The 24,845-nt window shown below is 43.2% G+C and overlaps 1 protein-coding gene across 2 annotated transcripts in view; it reads left to right on the forward strand.

The window, feature by feature from the left end:
* Positions 1-21,850, forward strand: part of DPYS (dihydropyrimidinase) — a 552,352-nt gene extending 530,502 nt beyond the window's left edge. For both annotated transcript variants that reach the window (XM_078686894.1, XM_078686892.1), the window contains exons 7-9: positions 1,362-1,504; positions 7,289-7,496; positions 21,757-21,850. In XM_078686894.1, the coding sequence (XP_078543020.1) occupies positions 1,362-1,504; positions 7,289-7,496; positions 21,757-21,822 (417 nt within the window). In that variant the 3' untranslated portion in view covers positions 21,823-21,850. The remainder of the gene's footprint in view (positions 1-1,361; positions 1,505-7,288; positions 7,497-21,756) is intronic.
* Positions 21,851-24,845: the final 2,995 nt, after the last annotated feature.

A 24,845-nucleotide genomic window follows, 5' to 3' on the forward strand; every position in this document is an offset into this window, starting at 1 on the left:
TTATAATTTTACCTCCTCATCACAACCATTGAAACACCAGGATCTGAACACAGAACCTTTTGCATAAGAGTCAGAGACCTTACCCACTGGGCCACAGTGACTCATTCCAATCTAAGGCACTCCCGTTGCCTAGGTCAGCGGTAAACGGCGAAATGCCTAATTACATACTCCCCGCAATTACCACCACCTCCCGCAGACCGGCCTCGCACCCAGTCGCAGTATGGAGCCGTAGGCAACAAGCCAGCGCCATGCTTTGTAGGCACCGGCAGCAAGCCATTTTCGTAATTACAGAGCCAATGCGAACCAGCTTCTGCTGAAACCCACGCTCTGAAATGAAAGCCATCCTTCCCAGGAGGAGGGGCCGACCTGCGCTCAACAAATCCCCTACACCCACCAGGTGGTCCCCGCTACAGCGGGGGATCATACCCGGAAGAGGGGAACCATTGAAACACCAGGTCTATAAAAGAACTACAAGGGCAAGGGCAGCGAGTCATAAAATCGACAGCACAGTCCCGCTATAGCAGAGACTTGATCCATAATACCCACACAAGGGTCGCTATAGCAGACAACCGCACACTCACCTGTAATCAGTTGCAGAGTCTTGCAAGGAGCAGTTTGCAGAAAAAAAGAACAGGATGTGCTTACATGGGTCACGGGTTATGTGCCACAGGATGTGGGAGTGGTCTGGACGGTAGGGATGGGCTAAGGAGTTTTTGCTTGGAAGTTCTGGGGAGCAGCTATTGCTCATATGGTAATGACTGTGATGGGGAGTTCTGACGAGGAGGTAATGGGCCACCAAATTCAGACACCGGGCTTTCAAATCACTAAGGATGCAGAGATGCCCAGTGCAAGGTCAATACACCCAGGTTACTTACTGATCCTCTGCATCACCATAAGTTTCATGTTTTCTTTTTTTTTTGCTGTCTTTTAAATTAACATTTGAGTATTTCCTGTTAAGTAGTCAACTTAAATTGAAGGGAAAGAAATATTTATTTTTTAAGTGCTCATCCCCTTTAAAAAAACGTGTTGATGTGGTTTTACTAAAGAGGTGTTTTGACTCTAACAGAAGTCAGAAGGTGCTAAATTACCCATGTCGAGGTCCCTATTAGCATATTCAATAACCGGCGTTTATGAACATATTACTTTTTTACCTATAGCATAAACATTTGATGTATTTCTGATATATTTTTTCATCATGTAAGATTTCATATTGTTACACATGTGGTATAGTGAAAGAGATGTGAACCATTTCACAAAGAGTTAGCATAAGTGGTGTAATTTTCAAATTCATTTTTTGCAGTTTTAAAGTCTGCTATATATTGTTTAAGTAACATGGTCTTTCATTTTGTTATGATTTTCAGCACAGTGGCATTATGGATGAAAACAGATTTGTTGCTGTTACAAGCACTACTGCAGCAAAGATCTTTAACATGTACCCCAGGAAGGGGAGAATAGCAAAAGGATCAGATGCTGACATTGTTATTTGGGATCCAGTAGCTACAAGGTAAAAACAAATCTAAAAGAAAAAAACTCATCTTATATCGTGACATCAATTTACTAAAATACCTGGTGTTGCAGAAGTGAAGTGAATGGCCCTTTGACCACTTCTCTATGGCAACATTACAGGACATTCCAACACATGACATTTGGCCATGGCATCATACCAAGTGCTAGTACATGGCCGCTAACCATAGAGCCATGTCACCGAGCTCACCTGGACGGACCACTCAGTTGTCCACTTAACCATCAAATCAGCCCCCAGCACCGCCACCAAACCACCCAGAACCTCACACCACAGCTGTAACAAAGTATCCGAAAGCCAATGGGGCAACGCCCTCAACACCTCCCACCCTGACACCACAACCATCCTAGGACAGGCTGTCAAGAACTTCACCACGTGTTTCACGGTCAGTGCCGACAGAGTCGCCCCATCAAACCCACCAAACTCAAAAGATCTGCTAAACATGCCAGTTGGTACACCGTGAAAATGAGAGCCACGAAACGAAATTGCAAGTAACTAGAAAGGAAATAGAGCACCAGAAAGAAACCCACAGACCACACCACCTCCAAGACATTGCTCAGCCACTACTACTGACTCCTGAAGGAGACATAATAGAATGTCCTAACTAACTGCGTCGAAGCCAGCTCCAACTACAGCAAATAACTTTTCAGCATTGTGGAGGAGTTCTCCAACCCCTCAGCAACCAGAACGATCATGTTATAAAATGTATTGTTACCCCTATTAATGGTTTTAACGAAAGCATACATTAAGAGAAATATAATGTGTTTACCATGAACATCATGTACATAATGTGTATCTCAGACTTCATCCAAATTACTCTAAATACCCCCCAGCCACAATGTGGAAATATTTCAAAAACACAGAATAAAAAAAAACTATGGGGAATCCAAACATACCTCATATATATGATGTTTACAGAATATTCCTTTCCCTAATCATAAATAACTCTGAGTTTGTTCCAATTGCTCGATATATAAGTAGATACATAAATGTACTTCCTTCTTGGAATAGGTCAAGTAAATTCCAATAATATTTCACAATGGCTTAGTCCGTAGCCTTCCGGCTAGAGCGTTGGATTTTGAAGCTGTGGAACTGGGTTGGAGTCTCGGCAGGGACCCTCAACATCCTGTGATTCTGGGCAAATCACTTAATCTCCCCGTGCCTAACAAAAATTAATGTGTCCATCCGTAACAAAACTGGTGCTCATGTAAAGTGCTCTGATACCTTTGGGTCGAGTTCGAGCTATATAAAACAAAAACAACAAAAAAAATAACTACAGGATCGGGGGTTATTTGCCTGTTAATAATACCTAAAAATTGATATCATCAAATAAAAATTATATAGTATAGAAGGTATATATCATATAATATATTGTATTACACTAACATATTCAAGGCTGAAACATTAATTTTACCCATTACCTAAGTGTCATGCGTTTTATTGCAGAATTTTAAATGATAATGTGAAATTGACCGAATAGCACATAGAAGTCAAGGGTCAACGCTTACTATAACTTCACAATCAAGAACACATAATCAGTTGGGAAAAATTGAGATCAATAAAATTATGCCAATATAATAGGAACGAATATTCATAGTAAATAGAGTTATGGAAGGGAGATTAAAATATTAGGTTGGTTATGGGGACTAAAAGTGGTTATGGCAAGGGGTACTTCGTGTTAACATATAACACCACAAATAGCAATGGGAATCTGCATCGCCGATGGTACAGCCATCCCGTATGAAGTTTAAACCTAAACAATTGAAATCATCTAAAAATAGGAGCCTTGTCTGAAAATGTGTAACCAGCCAATAAGAGGCTCAAGCATGTTAATACATCTCAAGTATTATAAAATAAGCAAAAGGAAAAAACAAGAACAAAGTATACAGGGCTCTTATCGTGAAGTATTTATTTAAAATGGGGCTATGGAAAAGAAATTTAAATATTGGGTAGGTTATGAGGTCCGAAAACGGTTAAGTCAACGGGTGGTACGCTATTAATATAATATTCGGGTGGTGATGTAAAAATAAGCAGCCAAAAAGCTAGTAATAATGGTGGCCATCTTATCATGGTGAGGACCATACATTCCAAAGTCCTCACCAATAACCGCAAAGATAAGCCCATAACCTGCATTTCATAGTGTGAAGGTAGAAATATATGGTTAATCAACACATGGGCCATTTCATATGTCCAAGATATCAATGAGTCAAAGACTCATGGAAGAATCGAAAATATACCTGACATCTATCACATATGCCACCTTCCCAGAAAAATGGAAATATGATGAAGTTAAATCCGCCCTCAAGAAACTATCCGCAGACCCCAAAGAGCTCAAGAAATGCTGGCCCATTTCCATGCTCCCCTTTCCCACCAAAGTCCTTGAAAAGGCCTTCAACAGCCAACTCACGGAATGCCTGGAGAACAGCAATCTTCTGGATGCCTGCCAATCCGGATTCAACATGAACCATAGAACTGAAACCACCATGATCGCAGTCACTGACGACATCAGAACCTTTCAGGACCATAGAGAAATGGCCGCCTTGATTCTCCCCGAGCTCTCAGCAGCCTTCAACACCATGTCCCATCACACCCTGATCGAGAGGCTTCATCAAATCAGAATCCAAAAGGATGCCCTCAAATGGATTGCATCTTTCCTCATCAGAACACAGAGAATCCTCCTTCCACCCTTCACCTCAGGACACAAGAACATCATCTGCAATGTCCCTCATGGTTCATCCCTCAACCCTACACTGTTCAACACCTACATGATTCCCCAAGCCAACATTGTCAGAACCCTTGAGCTGAACATCATCCCAAATTCAGACGACAACCAGCTCATTCTCTCCCTATCGCATCCACCACAAGGGCCAACTTCTGCTTGTGCATGACCAGCATCGCCAAGTGGATACAAAACAACTGCCTCAAACTCAACATAGACAAAACAGAAGTACTGATCTTCGGGAACACCACCTCCCAGTCGAATGATTCCTGGTGGTCTGCTAAACTAGTTGCCTCACCAACTCCTATAGACCACACCTGGAACCTCTGCATCATCCTGGACAGAAAACTCACCATGAAAACCCAGATCAACACAGTCTCCACTGCCTACTTCATCACTTTTTGCATGCTCCTTTCAAATGGCTCCCAGTCACCAGGTGCAATGTCACTAAAGCCCTCGTCACCAACTAATTGGACTAAGGCAACACACTCTACGTTGGAGTTACCACATACCTCCTGAAGAGACTGCAGACCATACAGAACTCAGCCGGCCAGACTTGTCCTCGATTTCCCAAAATGGACCCACATCACACCACACCCGAAGAAACTTCACTGGCTTCCCATCCACAAAAGACGCCAATTCATGATGCTTACCGATGCCTACAAAGTCTTGCGCAATCAAGGACCAGCATATATCAAAAACAGCCTGAGCTTCCACCACCACGTCCGACACCTGCGCTCCATCTCCCCTGCTCACACCCCCCACCTCCGCTGAAGCAACAGTGGAGTATGCTCATTCTCTTCCCTCGCTGCAAAGTCCTGGAATAGCCTCTCCCTCCACCTCTGCACCTCACCTTCTCTTCAGGAGTTCAGAAGAGACTCAAGACCTGGTTGCTCTACTGATTTCACCCAAGCAGCATGGCTCTCAGCACATTGATATCCTAGCAGATGTTTAGTAGTGCTTCATATCCGGGTTGATATACTCAAGTAATTAAAGCATAGTGTGTTTAAGGTAAGACAATTAAGAAAAGGTATTAAAGGTTATTTGATTTAACATATGTTAACTTGTGTGCTACCACAGGGTGCAGCCATGACTTTTTTGTAGATCAAAGGTCAGCTACACCTGTGTGTCATCTGTCATCATATGACTGGTGAAGCTTCAAATGTTCCACTACACCTTCATATATATATATACAACTCATAATGCACAGTCACAGTACTAATTGCCCAAACACTGTCAGGTATACCTTGGCACACACTGTTATGCTCAGGCACAATCATCATAAACCTAGGTACATCATCAAATGCATAGGAACAGTCTTGTTGCAGTTTAAATGCCTGGTAAACCCATCCTTTACTAAGGTAAACTCTGACATGCCAAGTTACAGTAAAAAAAAAATATTTTGTGATTTGTTGCAATTTATTTTCCCAAAGCTGTTTGTATATAATGGACCTGCACACACGGGCAACAGAGCGCTTCATGTGAAATCAAAATTTACCATATAACAGAGAGAGTGAACTTGTTTAGCATCAGGTATGAGTGAAGTGTCAGTCTTTAAGTCTGACTCTGCAAAGGTGAGTTCACAGGTGCTTGTGGAAACCGAGCAGGTTGATGTTGAGTCAGCGATCTTCAGAGTCTGAGAACTTGACAGGAGAAGGCTTTTTTGGGTGTTTTCTATTTTTCCGCAAGTGGGATTTCAAGGAGTAGGAGTGATTTGATCTTAGTGTTTCTTATTCTTCCCAGGATGCACACTTTGTTGAGATGACTGGCCAGGTAGGATCCATCATAATGGCAGTGATATGCTTAGATTGTCATGCTTGTTGTACCAGGCCTGATGCAGCAGGGAGGATGACCATGTATGGCAGTTTTCAAGTTTGATGAAGGGATGGAGGTTTTCAGTTTTCTTATGAGACGTTTGAAGGAGTCTGATTTAGTAGGTCTGTAAATCATAGTGATTCATACATTTTGGTCTAAGATGAATCCTAATGATTTGACAACTGGAGCAACTTGACGGAGATGTCAATGTGAAAAGTATCTTCAGCCTCCTATTTTTAGATGCAGAGTCATATGTCCAGACACTGCTTTAGTTGTTAAGACACATCATCAGATATGAAAGCACATTCTCTTACAAACACTGATTTATTGATATGCCCAAGCATGTACTAATGTAGCCTTGCACAGCCTTGTATTTGCATTTGTAAAGCGCAACATTCATCCCGAAGGACATCACCACGCTAGGAGAACATACAGTGCGGTGTAAGGAAAGGGTATTTGGTTGCGGCGATTGATGCTTCTTCATAAATCGTTATGTTTTCTTATGATGTGTTGTGTTATTTGTATTTGTAAAGCACAACATTCCTCCAGAAGGACATCACGGCGCTAGGAGAACATACAGTGCCGTGTAAGGAAAGGGTATTTGGTTGCGGCAATTGTATGCCTCTTCATAAATCATGTTATGTTTTCTTATGATGTGTTGTGTTATATTCTGGTTACGTTATAGTTATGTTATATTATCATCCTTCAAAACGTTCATGTAGTGCATCAACACCCTGCCTGGCCCTTCTATTTCACACTTCACAGACACGTGGAATGCTGTCAACTAACTGTTTAGTGAAAACAGACAAAAGAGCCGACAGTACCTCGCAACCACAAACACGCTTCTTCTCTGACACCCACCTCTCCTCACCGCTGCATCCCACAGTGCTCATCCTTCAAAGCCCTGTCTTTCAAAGTCCTGGTTTATACTCTCACCTCCCTTCCAACCAACACCTATGAAGATTATGCCTTACATTCATGCTTCATTAAAACACTCCATGGAGACTGTCTCACCCCTAATAACCATCACCAAGACCCCCATTAAAAGAGGGATAATCGAAGTAAAGTAATGAGAGCACCCCTAAAGTGACTCATCTGGTAGCATTGCAAGGATGGGGACATCCTTACTGTCAATGTCCCTTCTTCCCCTAGAGGGTAAAGATCTTCAATTAAATAAGAAACATCATTTGTTGATCTAGCCGCTGAGGAGACTTGTTCTTTTTTCTCCGTAGGACTATTTCTGCCAAAACTCACCACCAAGCTGTTAACTTTAATGTGTTTGAAGGAATGGTTTGCCATGGTGTGCCTCTGGTCACTATCTCAAGAGGCAGAGTGGTGTATGAGAGAGGAGTCTTCAACGTTGACGCAGGACACGGAAAATACATTGGGCGTCCGCCATTTGCTGACTATGTCTACAAAAAGATGTATCAGAGAGATAAGGTCAGTTATCCTTAATATATCTTTTAAGAAAATAGAATATACAGCAGTTTGCCTTTCATATTATTGCTTTATGCCACTTATGTTGTGCCTCCATTGGCTGATAATATTTATTTGTGCCTGGATGTGATTTTGTAGGTTGTTATAACGGTGACTGAGGAATACCTTCCCGACGCTACATCATTATTTCGGACTTTAAAGATGTCCGACAAATTGAAAATGTTTAAAGTATGCCAGTTTATACAAAACTAGTATCTTCGCGTCACAAACACACACAGAAACATATTCCTTACACCTTGAAATGTCCATTTGACTGCCCTGCCTCAGTCACACAATGAGGAGATACTAGCAAAAGTGACCAGGGAAAGTGAGTGAGCATTTTATTCCCCAAGAATGAGTACATCCTCGTAAGGAGATGACTCAGCCAGAAAATACCTAAACTAAAGTAAATGTTCAACTTTATAGTAAACTTTCTATGGCATACATACATTCAACGACAGGCGTCTCCATCCTTTTCTGTAATAAGAGCTACTTATGTTCAGTGAAAATCATTGCGAGCTACTAATATTATCAGTGTTGTTCTAGTGACCACATCATACAAGATCACATTATTGGGTACACATGCAAGATTATCAGCAGTCATCACCCCAATGCATCAGGCAGGGTTGCCAGCTGGAATGTAAAAATGCTTTATCGGTTTGGAATAACTCATCATTGGTACAAAACACCAATAGCTGTAGTGCACTAAGTTTGTAATAAGTCTTCACAACACAGCATCACTCAAAGATCAGCTGTAAATATAACATAACATGTATTTGTGAAGTACACATTCATCCTGAAGGGTATCTTGGAATTGAAATAATGTTTATTGTAACCCACGTCAACGACTAGAAGCTTGGAATTCAATATTCATCCTTTTTCCTAAAAACATCCACTTGTGAGCCCAACAAAATACACACATTTTCATCTCGAAAACACACTTTTCAATTTTGTTATAAGTATACTAATTCAACCAAGCAAAGAATTATAATTTAGAAGGCTCACATGAGAGCTACCAACATGTAGCTACAAAGCTGCCAGTAGATCACATGCTATTTGCTGGAGAATCCTATTCTACAAGAGCCATAGGTAACCCCCTTTCTTCCATCTACTTGCCCATTATGCCCAAAATCCAAACATCATGAAAAGTCATTTCTATCCATTAAATAATCATCCAAATACTTTGGTAGAGGTGTTGTGTAGGCCTAGGAGAAAATTCTGTTATGTCAGCGAAATCTGCATACTTTTGTGATTTTTATGTTACGCTTGTTACACCAAACTCCCCAAATTATGCCATTTTACATAATGAGGCACCCTTAGTGGTAAAAATGTAATGCGAACGCGTTCATTACACAGGGGAAACCCAGAAGGCGAGCAGCTGTTGTTCAGTGCTGCTTTAGTTAAATACGTAAATTATAGATTTGCATTTTGTATAAGTACGTTAATTATACACACCCACAGTCTTGTCCTCTGCGTACATCCTACTCAACAATCGCGTTCATAGCTTCTAAATAGTATACCACATCATTCCCAAACAACTGACTCTAGGTTTCATCCTTCACATTTGACACTGAACATTTACTTTTATTGTTTATGTATGTATGTGGCTCTTCTCTATAAACAAGGTGTTTCAAACTTTATAATCCAACATTTGAAACCCTATTTACAGGGAACATATAGACAAGCACAGCTATTTGAAGCCTGTTGTTGACACAAGAGCTTAGAGGACAAATTAAACTTTTCTGTGTTTCACTGTTGCAAAGGTTAGAGATTTTATGAGAGCAAGAAAAAGGGCGAGGGGTTGTAGATTCAGAGTCTTGAATTTTCCAAGTTAAAGTTTATTCAGTTGAAGCACCAAATACAGCTAAACACGAAATGTCCTGCCTTGGACTCCTCAAGCCAGCATCTGCCCCAGAGGGCCAGTGAAAAGATTCTGGAATCAGAGAAGCTTGCGCCGGAAAGAGCGAGGACACTACACATTACAAAAGTAAGCAATACATCTATAAATAACACAATATAATATTAAAGTAATTATAATACATAATAGTGAGGCAGAGTTGGCGAGAGAAGAAAGGGTCAAAGGGGCATTAGGAGGAGCAGAGTAGAATGACAGAAAAATGCCTGTTCGAACGTTCATATTGTATTTTTCCTTCCTATAGAGACGGTTTAATCATTCAATGGAAGAGAATTGGTAGGGGCATGAATGTAAGAAAGAGGAGGTAAAGAAGATAAAGGCCCAGTAGGTAGGAAGTGGATAGTTAAGACAGATCAAAATTGTTCTGGGCAGCCAAGATGGCGGTAGAGCTTTCGAGCAGCTCCCGTAGCCTAGCAAGTTTCGGCCAACATCCTCCCTGACAGCACAATATAACAACTCCCCCGATTTCTCCTCAATGTTGGGACACCCCCGGGGCTCAGTGGACCCTGGCTGTAGCCGAGGTGGGGACACGGAGACCCTAGAGTGCAGCAACTGCCACCGAGTGCCTAACGCAAGGTGGCGACTGCCCTCGCACTGAGAATCGAAAGCGTGGCTTAGTGGCTACTGAAAACTGCGGCCCAATCGATCCACAGGCTCTATACAGAGGGCGACACACATGGAGAGCGGCCTCTAAACTGCTTCACTCAGTGAGGTGAGGCTTGTGCTGTAGAGCCTGGCGACACTGCTGTCGGCCAGCCCCGCCAGTACCAGGGCCTACCTTCAGGGGTCGACCGGCCAGTTGCAGCAGCTCTGAGATGCCAAACTCAGCCCAGACAGGGCCCAAGGTGACCTGCTAAAACAGCAGCTCCCCCACGTTGCGACATGTGAGGACCAAGGAGCGTGTTAGGGCACCAACCTTGCGATGCGATCTGCTCCCTTCAGCCCTCAGGGAGAGTGACACAGCCTGGCTGCCTGAGGCCTCCCTGCACCTGAGCATCCCTGACTGTGGCCTGTTCTTGAGGCGGAAGTGGTGGCCCTTACCCCCTTGATGCTGCATGATTACTTGACCCACTTGGACTGAGGCACACACAGGAACAGTGCTGCTGGGGTGGTGTGAAGCAGCCCAGACTGCTTGGCCTCCTGGACAGAACCTAGAAACTGACCCCTAGTGACCACTTTTACCCAAACGTATGCTACATTTTGTGGCCCCGGATGACAGGCAAGCACCAACAGTAGTAACTGACACATACCCTGGACCCAGCACGGCCTGGGCGGGGCAAGTGAAGCCCTCTGAAACCACAACTGGAACCTAGTGGAGTACGGGGGGCTCCTGCAGCTTGCGCACCTCCGCTTAGTGGTGCAGCCATAGGCAGACATATAGATGGTAGCCACCTATCTCCTCTCCCCAGAGGCTATACAGAGCAACACCTGACACGCCTTCCATCCTTCACATTGCTGTTTTTTGTTCTAAGCCAAATGTGAGACAACTTTGGAATACTACTGAGCCAGGATAAGAAAAGATCCCTATTGTTCTTTGCTACTTTTACTATGTCTTGCTCTCACTGCCCACAATAGACATTCGTTAGGCTCCAAACGTCCCCTCTTATACCTGAAATAATAAACTCCTTCCACACAAATCTCTTCATTCTTGCGTGCCACCCACTTTTCTTTTAACACCTCTAGCACAGGGCACAAGTTACAGCCATGCTCCTCCACTGCCTCTACTTAGCTGGATGTATCATCTTGAAAATACGCCGTACCCCATCAGTTCCAGAAGAAAACATGCTTAGCCCATTGAAAGCAACAAAGGATGAGGCTAGTCTGAAGGGCACACTGAAGCAAACACACCCTCTGGAGTGTAAATAAGATCACGGGAGCCTGAGGTATGTGTAAAATACCACAGGCCACCTGAAGTAACTTGAGGATTTCTGTTCTATTGGGCAATGAGTGGAGATTTGTCTATATGAACACGTTCACACACTTGCACAATGGGCCGTAGTGTTTTCCCGATAAAATAACAAAGGTCCAAGCCATTCAGAATGTTTGATTTCTTCAATGATGTTCTCACTTTAGAAATTTCTTTTGTAGATCAAAATTAAATAATATTTCACCCCTCTTCAAATTTAAATTTGCAACCACCTTCAAATTATTTTATTTTCTGGATGAAACTTTTCAGTTGACATAAGTAATTTGAAAACGCTCAGAAAATATTTATTTTTAATCCCCCAATCTTTATTTTGGCTCTGTCACCATAGATCCCATCTGATCAAGGTGCTGTGGGTCTAATATTATCCACAGCTCACGTCGCTTTACCCATCTTTTTTTGCCACATGTTGACCACTGTTATCCTCCTGTCCCTGTACTTTAATTCAGTTTGATATGCCCCTCTTAATTTTATGGACTTCCTTCACTATGTCTATGAGCTTATTTTAAACTCATGCAACCCACCTCCATGAAACCTATTGACATCATCTTTGCCAATCAGTGTATATGAGTTGTCAAATCTAGAGCCAAAGTTCTCACCAATACCTTTCAATAAAGCACACTCTTGTTTTTATGATGCATCTGTAGTACAGACTCTTTTATTTCCTTCCCCTTAACTCCCACATTCTTCAACACATTTATGCTGTAAACCATTCTTTTTGACACACACACATATGCTTAGTGTCCTCGTTTGTTCTATTACATAGTTGCATCACAGCAGGTCATGTCTTGGTATTTCCTACATTCAAATTAGTGCCAACGATAACACTCACTTGCTACATTTGGTCTCCCTCTAAAGCTAATGTATCTGAAATCCTCTGTATTCCATTGAATACACTCATAAGGCTTTGACATTTATTTCATACACCTTGCTGAATGTTCAGTACCCCTTGCCAATTCCAACATGTGTTCCAAGATGGCATCTTCAGTGGACACATGTTTTTTTCTGCTATCTTTTTCAACTGGTTGATCCCTGATTGTGTCGCAATGAAATTCCCTATAGGTGCGTGTGTCTGCTGCCAGAATTTGGGCTATTTGATAGAGAAGATGGTATCTCTACCAATTTAATAAATGGAATCTGATTAGGCTACAACACAGTGCCGAGAACATCTTTGCTCAGCCCCTGGGACTAGCATACAAGCTGCAGGCCATTCCTCAGTAAAATGCATGTTGAGATCAAGCAAAACCAAACAATATTAAAATAGCACAATAAAATTCATGAAACAGTTTTGAAAAACCATGAACAATTCAATGTGGAAAAAGACACACAAATAATCAAAATTTGGTAAAGGAACTACACATATGGGTGTTAAACCTGGCATCCCGTGACTTGTTTGCCTTCTGACCTCTTGTTTTGCTGACTTTATTTTTGCTGACCTTAGGACTCTGGGCACTTTACCACTGCTAACATGCATGTGCTCTGTACTTAAACATGGTAACATTGGCTTATCCACAATTGGCATTTTTAATTTACTTATTGAGGTCTATAGGAAAGTGATCTACATGTTCCCAGTGCATCTAACATGTCTCAGGCCTGCCATTGAAGAGACTGTGAGTGCAGCTTTTAACTGCCTTGTTGACCTAGCATGTTAAGCCTCTTGCCAGGCCCAAACCTTCCTTTTTAATACATACATATAAGTCACCCATAAGATAGGCCCTGGACAGCCCAAGGGCACGGTGTAGTGTATTTAAAAAGTTGGACATGTATTTTTGAGATTTACATGTCCTGGTAGTGAAAAACTCTTAAATTCATTTATCACTACTGCATAGCCTATCTCTCCCATAGGTTAACATTGGGGTTACCTTATTACATCTTATGGGTGGAATTTCCAATTGGGAAGAGACTGACCTCCAGGTTTAGTGTCACACAAAGGAAGCTTAGCTGTGCCTGATGGGCCATCCACATCCTGATGGGTTATCCTAATGGAAGGGAAGAGCTGACACACCTGAAAGGGCTGTGTCAGGTTTCCGCACAAAGGACTGTATACCCCCTAGAATCTATGGAGAACTGGGGTTTTTTAGAGGTACAGGGAGATACTGGGCGCACTGCACACGTTAGTGTTGAGAATGGATAGGTCTGGGTGCAAGTAGGCGAGGGGAAAAGGCCCTAAACCCCTCCAAGGGTGTGCAACGCACACACCAAACAATGTGAAAACAAATACCAAATGCACACCAAATTGCAGTACAGAGAGAGATGTCTCAATGGGCATAGATGAGTACAAGTAACATAGTACAGAACACAAAGGGGAAGCGAAGTAGTGCGATTCCTCTTTATTTGCATGGACGGCCAGCCGACACGTGTTTCGTCGTCAAGCGGTAACAATGCTTGCACGACTCATCAGGGCTGTAGCGCGGAAGAAAAGGACCACAGGTCGCTAAGCCGGTGATACTTCCGACCTGGCCCCTGCTCGAGACCAGGTAAATGTAGGTTGGTGGATGTAGCTCCAGAGTCCAGGGATCATGCAGTGTAGACGATGCTTTGTGTAAAGGCAACAGTACTCCAAGCGACTCCAGTAAAAGGCTGCCACCAATGAAATAAAGCATCCGCTTCACGGTGCTATTGTGACTGGGTTGAAACAACCATATAAAATTGTCAGGAATCTTGTGGCGACCCAAATGTGCGGGATCGATAGTTATTGTGCGACTTGCGGGATAGATAACTCCTCGCATCGGTTCCGGGTGCGCAATTTTATATGGTTGTTTCAACCCAGTCACAATAGCACCGTGAAGCGGATGCTTTATTTCATTGGTGGCAGCCTTTTACTGGAGTCGCTTGGAGTACTGTTGCCTTTACACAAAGCATCGTCTACACTGCATGATCCCTGGACTCTGGAGCTACATCCACCAACCTACATTTACCTGGTCTCGAGCAGGGGCCGGGTCGGAAGTATCACCGGCTTAGCGACCTGTGGTCCTTTTCTTCCGCGCTACAGCCCTGATGAGTCGTGCAAGCATTGTTACCGCTTGACGACGAAACACGTGTCGGCTGGCCGTCCATGCAAATAAAGAGGAATCGCACTACTTCGCTTCCCCTTTGTGTTCTGTACTATGTTACTTGTACTCGACTGTATACCCCCTGTAGTGAGTCGGGACCCACGGCAGGAAGTACAGGGACTCTGTGCACTTCGAAGGCCTCACTTTGAAGTCCCCCCACTTTAAAAGAGGCACAACTGGGTATAAGTACTTGACCCCAGAAACCACCAACTCTATACACTTCTGGACTTGTGGATATTCTGCCAGAAAGAAGGACTGATGTGCTGCTGTAAGAACTGTCACTCTGCTGGACTACTACTCTGAAGGAACTGCTGCCCTGCTATGCTGACTTGTTGCCTACTGCCCTCTTGGCTGGATGAGAAGGAGATGGACTTGCATCTCTAGAACCCAGAACCAAAGTGACTCCAGGGCTAGTTGGCTGGCGTCCTTATCTGATGCCTCAGAAACATAACAGGATTCTAACAACCTTGCATCTGCACCTATATTCTGCCATCTGTGAATCTACCCTGCCAAGTGGTGCTACCCCAGCCCTAGACCCTTGGAAGTGGGCTTAAAGTGCTTTGCAAGACTCTATGGTACCAGCGGAACCATTGCATCTCCTGTGCTCCACAGCACACCCGAGCAGAACCCATGCATCTCAGCTGCTGGGTGGATTTAATCCTATGCAAAAACTTGCATCACTACCGCAGCCTGCATCACCTTTGAAACCGCCATGGTACGACCCATCCTCGACGAGGCACACACATCTCTCCTTGACGGCAGTCTCAACAACGATGCCGGCTCTGCATGGCAGAATCGCAGCTCTTCAGAACCAACGCATCACCCTGACTGTGCGCCACACCCTCGACACCGGACTTTGCATCACAAGCACCGTTGACAGGATCCTCAGCGATGACACAGGCTCTCAGACCGCAGACTCACTGCATCTCGGAACCGGTGCGACGCATCTTCGCGGATCAAAGCAAGGCTCCGTGAACCAGGATTTAAGGTACTCTTACCTGCAGGCTTAATTATGTCCCTGTGACCAGGCCGCACTCCATCGCATTCAGCCTGGACTTGTGGCCTTGTCCTGGTCTAGTGTGACCAGATATCCACAGATATCCACGCCTTTTGGTGCTATTTCCTCCAGAAACGTTCAAATTCATTATCTCCGGTTCTACTAATTGATTTTTTGTCATTTAGGTCTTGTTTTATTTATTGATTTAAGCTCTATTTATCTACACTGGTGTGGGATCTTATTGTGTGGTGTTTTCACAGTTTTACTGTTTGAAGTGTTGCACAAATATGTAACACTTTGCCTGTAAGTTAAATCTGAGCTAACAGTGGATGAGCGCATGTTCATTTGGGTTTTGCTTGTGCTTTTCCCTGACTAGGATTGTGGTTGCTACTTGACCAGGACTCAAACCCCAGTCAACCAGTAACCCTGCAATGACCCACCTGGCATGCTTAATTGTAAGAGTAAGTACAGAGGCCCAAGGTTTTTCCAAGAAGCTCACAGCTGGTGCTATCTAATGAGAGGATGCAAATACTAGGGCTGAGTAGGTTTGATTTTACCTCATCATCTGTAATCCACCACCAGACATTCCATGCATCTTTATCTCACTCTCCAAGTCATTTTTCATTTCTGCTTTCTCTCTTTGTCATAGTCGTAGTCTTTCTGTTACTTCCTCTTTCTTCCCCCTCTGGTGTTTTTCTCTCATGTTCTGGATCAAAGTCTGTTCAGAATAAATAAGTGCCGGTTCACAAACATATGTTCCGGTGGGCCCTCTGCAACCACCAGCTCCAATTACGCATTGCCTGCCTTCCATATTTAATCTACTTCTCCAGTCAGCTGAATTCCATTTGATGAAAATTCTCAGCCTATCATGGCGGCGGTACTTACTTTGACATTCATCAGTGTCTGCTGACACCCAGTGTTTTGATGCCATGACAGATTGATCAGCTTTTTGTAAAATGTATTACACTCAAACCAAAAGGGACTGAATGTTTTTGTTCCAGACATGCTGGGTGTTTCCTTCTACTGCATGTCGGACAGTGTTATGTTTTTCTGGCTTGGACTGCCATGTCGGCGCTGGCGAGCTCCAGGCACGAAAAAAAAACGGTATCAGAAGCTCTGACCCATGTATGGTGGGCCTACAGATGCTGTGGAGCTAGAGTTTCTGCAGAAGCGGGCTCACCACTAAGGTGTTTTTGACAGCTTAGTGGGCTAGAAACACAATACTCCTCCCACCTCTAAATAGGAGGCTGGGTAAATGAGTAATTCACAGATTTTTGTCAAACGCCCCATTATAGTCACTTTTAATTGAGAGTCTAAATTTGATCCTTACCAAAATTAATGTTGAATCGTTTTTTGCTAGGGTGCAAATAATGGAAACAGATTAATAATTCCTTAGTCATCTTTAAATCATTTTTATTAATAGGTCAGATTTTTGCCCCCAACAGCGACTGGACCCATTAGAAGTTCACGTTTTTGTTCACAGTGAAATCTCTGTGCTATAAACATGCAAGAATCAGTGTGAAAGCACTGATTCCTGCCAGTTATTCCCCAAAATCTCATAGTCCTATTATTTCCTTACCCCTGAATCAACCAGAATGCCATGTAAAAGCTCTATACAGCTGGGTTTTATCAGTAGAAGCCTCTTGGTGCTCTATCATGACCTTGGGCCTGATTTAGAGTTTGGCAGCCAAAGTAGTTTCTTTTGGGCAGACCGAGCACTTTTCCTCCACCATCTCGATGGTACTCTGCCTGCCAAATTTAGAGATGACTACTGGCCCAGCAATCTTAAATTATTGTTGAATGTAGCCCTGTTTAGCATATTCCAATTATTATGTGACTCACTCCATTTGTCTTGTTTACTATTTTTTTTAATGGTTACATACCTTCTTGATTGTAGCTTCTGAATGTACCCTATACATATTAGAGGAACTGATTTCATTTGTTATTGCATAACTCTCCAATACATTCTCTGTAGCGGATTGCTTAAGAGGAGACTTTTATCATCTAAGTTCCAAAAATATGTCTAACCTAATTTGGCTCTCGTGTAAAGCGCTCTAACGCCCTTGAACTAAAACTGCAAAAAAAACAACTAGATATCTGACCTACATATGTAAACACTTGCTTACGACTACGGGAATTTTTGGATAGTTTATCTCCAACCACACATTAAATTCACCCTTACTTTAGATTGTTCATCTCCAACCACCCTCGAGCTCACAAGAGTTTTATAATCACAATTTAGATAAAAAACATAATGACACTGTAAATCTCCATTTATTTGGGCTTTCAGGTGGAACGAAAGAGCCCCCAACCTTTAACAATATGAAACGTTTCCTTCGTCCCTATTATGAAGTGAGATTTAAGACGATTTTTGTTCAGGGCAGTGGACTTGTGGCACAGCATTGTAAAAATATATGCATAACTTGCACAATTAACATTTTACTAGCAGTTACACTAAAACTGACAAGTATGTGGAAGAATGATATATATTGGGTGCATAATCAATTATTATTATTATTCAGCATTTAGTAAGCGCATAGCTATACAAAGGCATCCCAGCGCTAGCGGCTGAACAGGAGGAGGACTGAGAAAATTATAGGGTGAGTTGTTGAAATAACTATGTTTTAAGAAGTTTTTGAAAGGGGGGAAGACGAGGTTCCGAGCGAAGGTGTGGGGGCAGGGTGTTCCAGAGTCTAGCTACATTGTAAGAGAAGGATCTTCCTCCACTTCTTACCCTCTTAATTTGAATGACTGCGTTGTTAAGATTAGCCGAGCGAAGGCATTTTCTTGGGCGGTAAAAGGTGATGAGGGAGCTATCGATTACTGGGCCCTTCCACCATAGGGTCTTGTGGGCTATACACAGAGATTTTAATTTTACTCTTTCCAGAACTGGCAAGCAGTGCAGGGTCTTCAGAGCCGGCTTAGCCGACTGAGTTTTACGAATCCCGAGCAACAGCCGCTCAGCGCAGTTCTGCGCGACTTGGAGTTTCCTTATGGTTGCTTTAGGTGCTCCTAGCTAAAGAGAATTGCCATAGTCCAAACGAGAGAGGACCAAATAAATAGTAAAATTAGCTAACCTGCCAAAACCGCCTTTTGAAGCATCTTGGTGGCTGCCCTCCTGCCATGAGTTCTCCGGCTCTAGTGAATAGCGTTATAGGAATGTCCCAGTCTTGTGCATACAGGGAGGTTCTACACTAACATGTCTTAGTAGGCATATTCTAATCATATTGGATCTTCGCGCATAATTGGCTCCATCACTGTTTCTATATGCATGTCTGTTCAATAAAGCTTGGGACCAATCATGTGTATGACTGTTTGCTGGCAAATTCATGGCATGCATAGGCCAGAATCAAAAGGCATTTCCTGCAGATAGAAACATTTAATAGGGCACAACCTGATTCATAATCCAGAGAATACAGAGATGGTGTGATTTTGCCTTCATGAGTGAGTTAACTACACCAGATTTAGCAAGTCTTTGCATCTGTTTGCATTACATTTTTAATGCAAACCCAATGCAAAATCTACTGGTGGGATTTACAATCCAGTGGAAATCAACAAATCAAGATTTGCATTGGATTGCAGGCCAAAGAAATGCAACTCAGTGCAATGCGCTGCATGCATCACTTTGCATCAAGGGGGCATTCTATGGGTGGTGCACAGGCGTTCCCATTGACCACCCATGGGTTTTGAAGAACATCTCTATTATAGAATTATAGACAGGGATTTGAGCCAATATGGAGAAATGTTTTCATTGCTTCTTGTTTACCCCACTTTGCATGTGTGCTGCATTCTACAGCATGCATACAAATAGGAAAATGCCTAAAGTACAGTTTTTGTACAGGAAGGAGCAACTTGCTGCACAAAAGTATACTTACCACAACACAGACACCATTACACTATGGCGCAAGGGTGTCTGCATTGCCGTATGGCAGCCAAAACTGTGGCAAGTGTGCCAGCGCAGGGAGCGAGCAGAACAGTAGATTTTGGACTGTCTGCTTTCTCCCATTCACACAACACAATGGAGCAACTTTAGTACATGTTTGTACATCTACCCACAAATGTGCATTTACATGTATTTTAAAATCCTGTCTGTCAAAAGCAGGAATACATTTGTTTTCAGGAGGGGAACAAAGCGTACCCAAAGTGTCATCTTGGGTCCGTACCGGTCGGAGGAGGTGGAGATCTCAAAGGGGGTGCCGCAGGGCTCTTGTTTGAGCCCCACGTTATTTAACATCTACGTGGCCCCCCTGGCTAACATCATGACATCCCACGGTTTCATCCCGGTATCGTACGCGGACGATACTCAACTCCTCTTTCCATTTAAAATGCTGACATCTGAAGTGCGAAACTCCTTTGCCCGGGGGATGAAAGAGGTGGCCCACTGGATGGCATCAAACTTTCTGCAGTGCAACGTTTCCAAAACGGAGGTGATGCTCTTTGGAGAAGCTAAACGCCTGTGGACTCCTGACTGGTGGCCTCAAGATCTGGGCCCAGTTGTGAAAGATCTTGGAGTAAAATTGGATCAGGAGCTCTCCTTGAAACAACATGGAAACCAAGTGGTCGGCTCCTGTTTCCATGTCATTGGGCTTCTCCGGAAAGTATTCCCCCTGCTCCCTGATACCACCAGAAGAACTTTGGTACAGGCGCTCGTGTTGAGCAGACTAGATTATTGCAATGGATTGCTGCTAGCTGCCAACGAGGGGATTATTTCAAGATTACAGGTTGTGCAAAACACTGCTGCACGCCTTGTTCTTAATGCTCCTGCTCGTACTCCATCTAAACCCCTGTTAACCAAACTTCACTGGCTTTCAGTGAAACAGAGGGTGATGTTTAAAACATGCTGTGTCATTCATAAGTGCCTCACAGGGAAAGGACCCGACTACCTGACTAAAAAGTTTAATTTATATGTCCCCTCCCGATCTCTTAGATCAGGAGATCGAGAATTGCTATGTGTCCCCAGGATTAAGAAGACAAGACAAGGGGGAAGGGCCTTGTCAGTGGCTGGCCCAAAGTTGTGGAATAATCTCCCCATAGAAATCAGACAATGCAGAGATCATCTTCCTTTCAGGAAAAAACTAAAAACTTTTCTCTTTCAGCACTAGGCCATCTATCTAGGGAGGAATGTTTTATGATTGGGTCCTCTTTGCTCACAGATGATGCCAGAGGCGCGGAGATACTCCTTCAGGAGTCGATTCCCAGCGCGGTATAAGTTTGCAAATAAAATAAATAAATAAAGCCCGCAACAGCCCCCACAGAAATAATATAGTCCTCATCAAGGAAAAAAACATTAAACAGTGCAGATGCACCTGTTGTCTGCCTTTACGCCTATGAGAATGTAGCCTGGATATTTTTGTTTAGAAGTAAATATTTACCCATGTGTGAAAACCGTGGGAAGCTGTGCCGTTCACAGCGTTCCGCTGGTACTTAGAACTATCTGAAAATTCCTGAAAAGTAGAAAATGTAAGCTAGTACTAAGTATATGTTCCTTTGCTTTGAAATTGTTTACTAATTGAGTATAGTTTTTTATGGTTGGCAAAACAAGGAAGGGCTAAAGATGCTGACAGCAGGAGTAGGAGCATGTGTGTATTCCAGGGCTCACACACTTGAAAGCTGTAGGTACTGGTATCATGGTCCCAGTGGCGGCTCCTCCACTAAGGCAGAGGAGCGCCACCCCACTGCTTCTCAGCAGTGTAAAATAGGAAAAATAAAATGATAGCAACACAATGTTATTATCATTTTATTTTTCCCTGCTGATGCAATTTTGAGGGGTGGGGCTGGGTTGCTCTGCTCACAGAGCAGGGGTAGGAGAGGTGGGCACTCTGTAAGTATGTATGACGGCTTGGCCGGCCGTCTTGGGACAGCCTAACATGCATTAGCATGTTCTCCACCTGACTGTATTGCAGCCTGGTTGGAGAACATGCACAGGCTCATAGTCCCCGCCTGAGTGCTGAAGCACAGTGCTCAGACCAAACACAACTCTGTTGACCGCATCATTGTGATTGGCTTACGGGAGCCTGGGTGCTTTCTGCTTCCGTTCTAGTCGGACTCATCACAAAGAGATGCACAGAGACGACAGAGGAGAGACACAGTGATGAGGTACATTTTATTTTTATTTTTATACAACCTCTGCCATCCCCGATCCGTGCTAGCCACCACTGCATGGCCCTTATGGTATGTAAAGATATCAGAAAGTGGTTATCAAGAAGAGGCTAATGCACTGTGCTGACAGTAAAAGAGACATTGATATTGTAAAAGTGCACAATGTGTCTACAATACAAGATTGGTAATGTCACGTGTCTACAATACAAGATTGGTAATGTCATGGTCTTCTGCAGGTCTGCCAGCCCGTCGCTGTCAAAAGGGAACCTTACAAGGGAGAAGTGATCAAGTTGAAGAAATAGACGACTCGACTATCAGGTGATGTTTTTTCTCCTTTTTTCCAATGAACCCTTGCACATTATGGTGCTTTTTACAGGTAGCACAGAGTGATAGTACTGCATGGTTTTCTGTGTTGTTATCATAATTACTAGTGTTACAGGGAGTGGTGTTTCCAGGTGGTCTTGTCTCACCCAGCATTGCTACTTGCTTTTCCTTTCCCAAATTCCACCTTCTCAGAGCAGATGAAATTTGTGAGTGGAAAAGGGCCCAGAATTTATGAAAAACATGCAGTAAATGGCCCGGTATATCCTGGCCATGCGTGCTATTTCCCATTCCAGGACACACACTACTAATGGACGGAATAAATAAGAAGGAAATAACACCTGGGGTCATATTAAATAAAGTGTTCTATGTGCAGCAACGGGCGTGTGCACCTGGTTTCTACGACTCTGGGAGATTTTGATATTACAGAAGGGCCTTCAGACGCTCTGTAGTACAGAGTGTGCTGACATACATATAGCATCAGAGTGATCTGAGAGGGATATTCCCTCATTTGCATGGGACATCGCCACAATCAAATGTTGGGAAGACTTTGCCTCTGCACCCCAGTGCTGTATTGTAGATGTGGTGCAGGTGCAAAGAGAATGTCAGATGGTTCACTGACTGTGCGCCACAAAAAGTGTGCCCCAACGGCGCCCTCTGAAAGGGGGTAAAGAGGTCGCATGAACACCCCAGACTTCCCTCTGCAGGCAAGTGCAGTCATTCACTGCGCCCACCAGCAGGGGGAACTTTGCCCCCTTTGTTTCACATGCCTTCCCTGTGAAAGATGGAGTGGCTGCTTCAAATCGCTGCTCTACCTTTCACTAATGCTCTTTCCCAAGAGCAGCCAAACTTTGTTGACTGTCCTGGGGAAGTCTACTATTTGCAATAGAGTGCACTGTCTCTGTTTGTGCCCGGCGCATCTAGTTAAAGTTGCATTGCGACACAAGTAAGGACAGTGCACCCTTTGCATAATGCGGTCACTTGTAATGTTAACACCAGACCTGGTATTATCACTCTTTTTCTTATCAATTGACTTGTAATGGGGCCCAATGACAAAATAAGCAATGTGTTCTCTTTTTATTATAGTGTTCATTCAATACCTGTTCAGAATGGAGCGGTCAGAATATTGTAACTTCAATTCTACCTGACATATAAGTAACGCATCATTCACATACAAAGCAGCAAATAGTTTGCATCATCCTTTCTAATCAGCAAGAAAAGTGCATAATATAGGCCACCTTAAATAGTACAAGTATGAATACACCAATAATCCAGAAATATTGTAATATGAGCTGGCTGGTCTACAAAGAACCCTGAAGGCCAAAAGAAGGGGACATATCAAACCACTTTGGCGAGTCCCAGATCTAAGGTACTTAGCATCCCTTCATATAGCAATGCAAAGGATCTCAAGCCACTGGTACTGTTTGAATATCTACCACAAACTAACCTAAAAGAGGTCTTCTTGGTGTTAGGTGAAAGACGTTATGCTGAAAGGCACACACGAATGGCCTGATTCACAGTCATTTGAACACCAAGTTTGTCTTGTGAGCAAATGACTAGCTTTGCGGATGTAAATCCCAGTTTTTGTACACAAACCCCGAATTTACACTTAAAAAGTGATTTACTAACACTTAATATTACAGCAGCATCTGCTGACAGTGTCAAAGAGTAGGGCAGCTAAAAACAAGTATGCTGTGGAAAGTAAGTGAACACCCTCAAACCTGTGAGGCACATTTCCACCGTGGACATGGTTGTGGATTTACTGAAGTGCCAGCCACAATCTATGTCCATGGTGAGAATAGGTAGGCAACATTCCCACAAATAGTGGGGGTAAGATGGAAGGGATTCCTCCACTGCAGCAAATATTCCCTTTGGAGAAAACAAAATGTGTAAAGTGTAATTGCACTATTGTGCGGTGTTTATGCTTGTCAAAATGTACACCTTTTAAATATACTCATGCAAAATTGCAGTTGAATGTGAGAAACTTGATATACTCAATCGAATTCCAGAGCTACTCCGCGGAAATTCTTAGGAAACCGCGATTGTCACAGATTCTCTGGAGCTCTGCTGGAGTCTTCTTGGAAGTCCACATTTTTTAGAAATGTAGTCCAGACACAGACGTAAATCAATTAGCGTAAATTTCATAATCAGGATCTAAATTACATAAAAGTCTAGTTTTAAAAGTTTTCGAAAAGTCCTCTGATTGTCAAGGGCTCAAAGAGAGAGAGAGGGGAATTATATTCCAAAGAGTGACTACCAAAACGCAAAGGATTTTCTGCTCTTGTGCTGTCTGCCGCGAGGCTCTCACACATCAGTCAATTGGTTGAGCACAACTGCTAGTTAAACACATCCAGTATAATTCCAACCAGCAGCTGATTGTCAGTTTTTGTGATGATGAAGTCTTTGTAATTGGATTGGTTGACATATGGAATATTGCTATGTTTGATCTTTTATTTTTGTACTTCTGTTTTAGATAAAAGAGTAATCTTTTCACTCAAAGCCGAAGACCATCCTCTTGTCAAGAACAACTTCTTACTGGTCAATATTCAGAATAACCTCAGCAATATTTTTAAATATTTTGCTCTTTTGCCCTTGCAGATCAAATTACACTTATGTTCTGATTTTATATTAATGTGCATCTTTCGTATTAGATTGCTTTTCCGAAAATATGGAAATGTTAATAATAATAATCATTTGTATTTGTAAAGCACGAACATATCACCCTTCAAGGGGTGCTTTGGGCCGTCGGGGAGATTAAGTGAACTATTGCACAAGAGTCATATGATGCTGAGCTGAGCTGCCGCCACCGGGGATCGCATCACGGGCCCGTCTTGTGGAAGCGGCTGCTCTGGCCGCTGCGCCACACCTCTCCCTAAATTGCGCTTGTACATTTGGAAAATCTGAAATCCTGAAATCATTTTGCCTACTTTTGGCAGCCAGAGAAAACCTGGCAGAGACTGGTGCCTGTTGGAGAAATGTTCACCGGTCTGAAGGCCACAATGAT

Source organism: Lissotriton helveticus, chromosome 4_1, assembly GCF_964261635.1.
Source record: "Lissotriton helveticus chromosome 4_1, aLisHel1.1, whole genome shotgun sequence".
Classification (NCBI taxonomy): domain Eukaryota; kingdom Metazoa; phylum Chordata; class Amphibia; order Caudata; family Salamandridae; genus Lissotriton; species Lissotriton helveticus.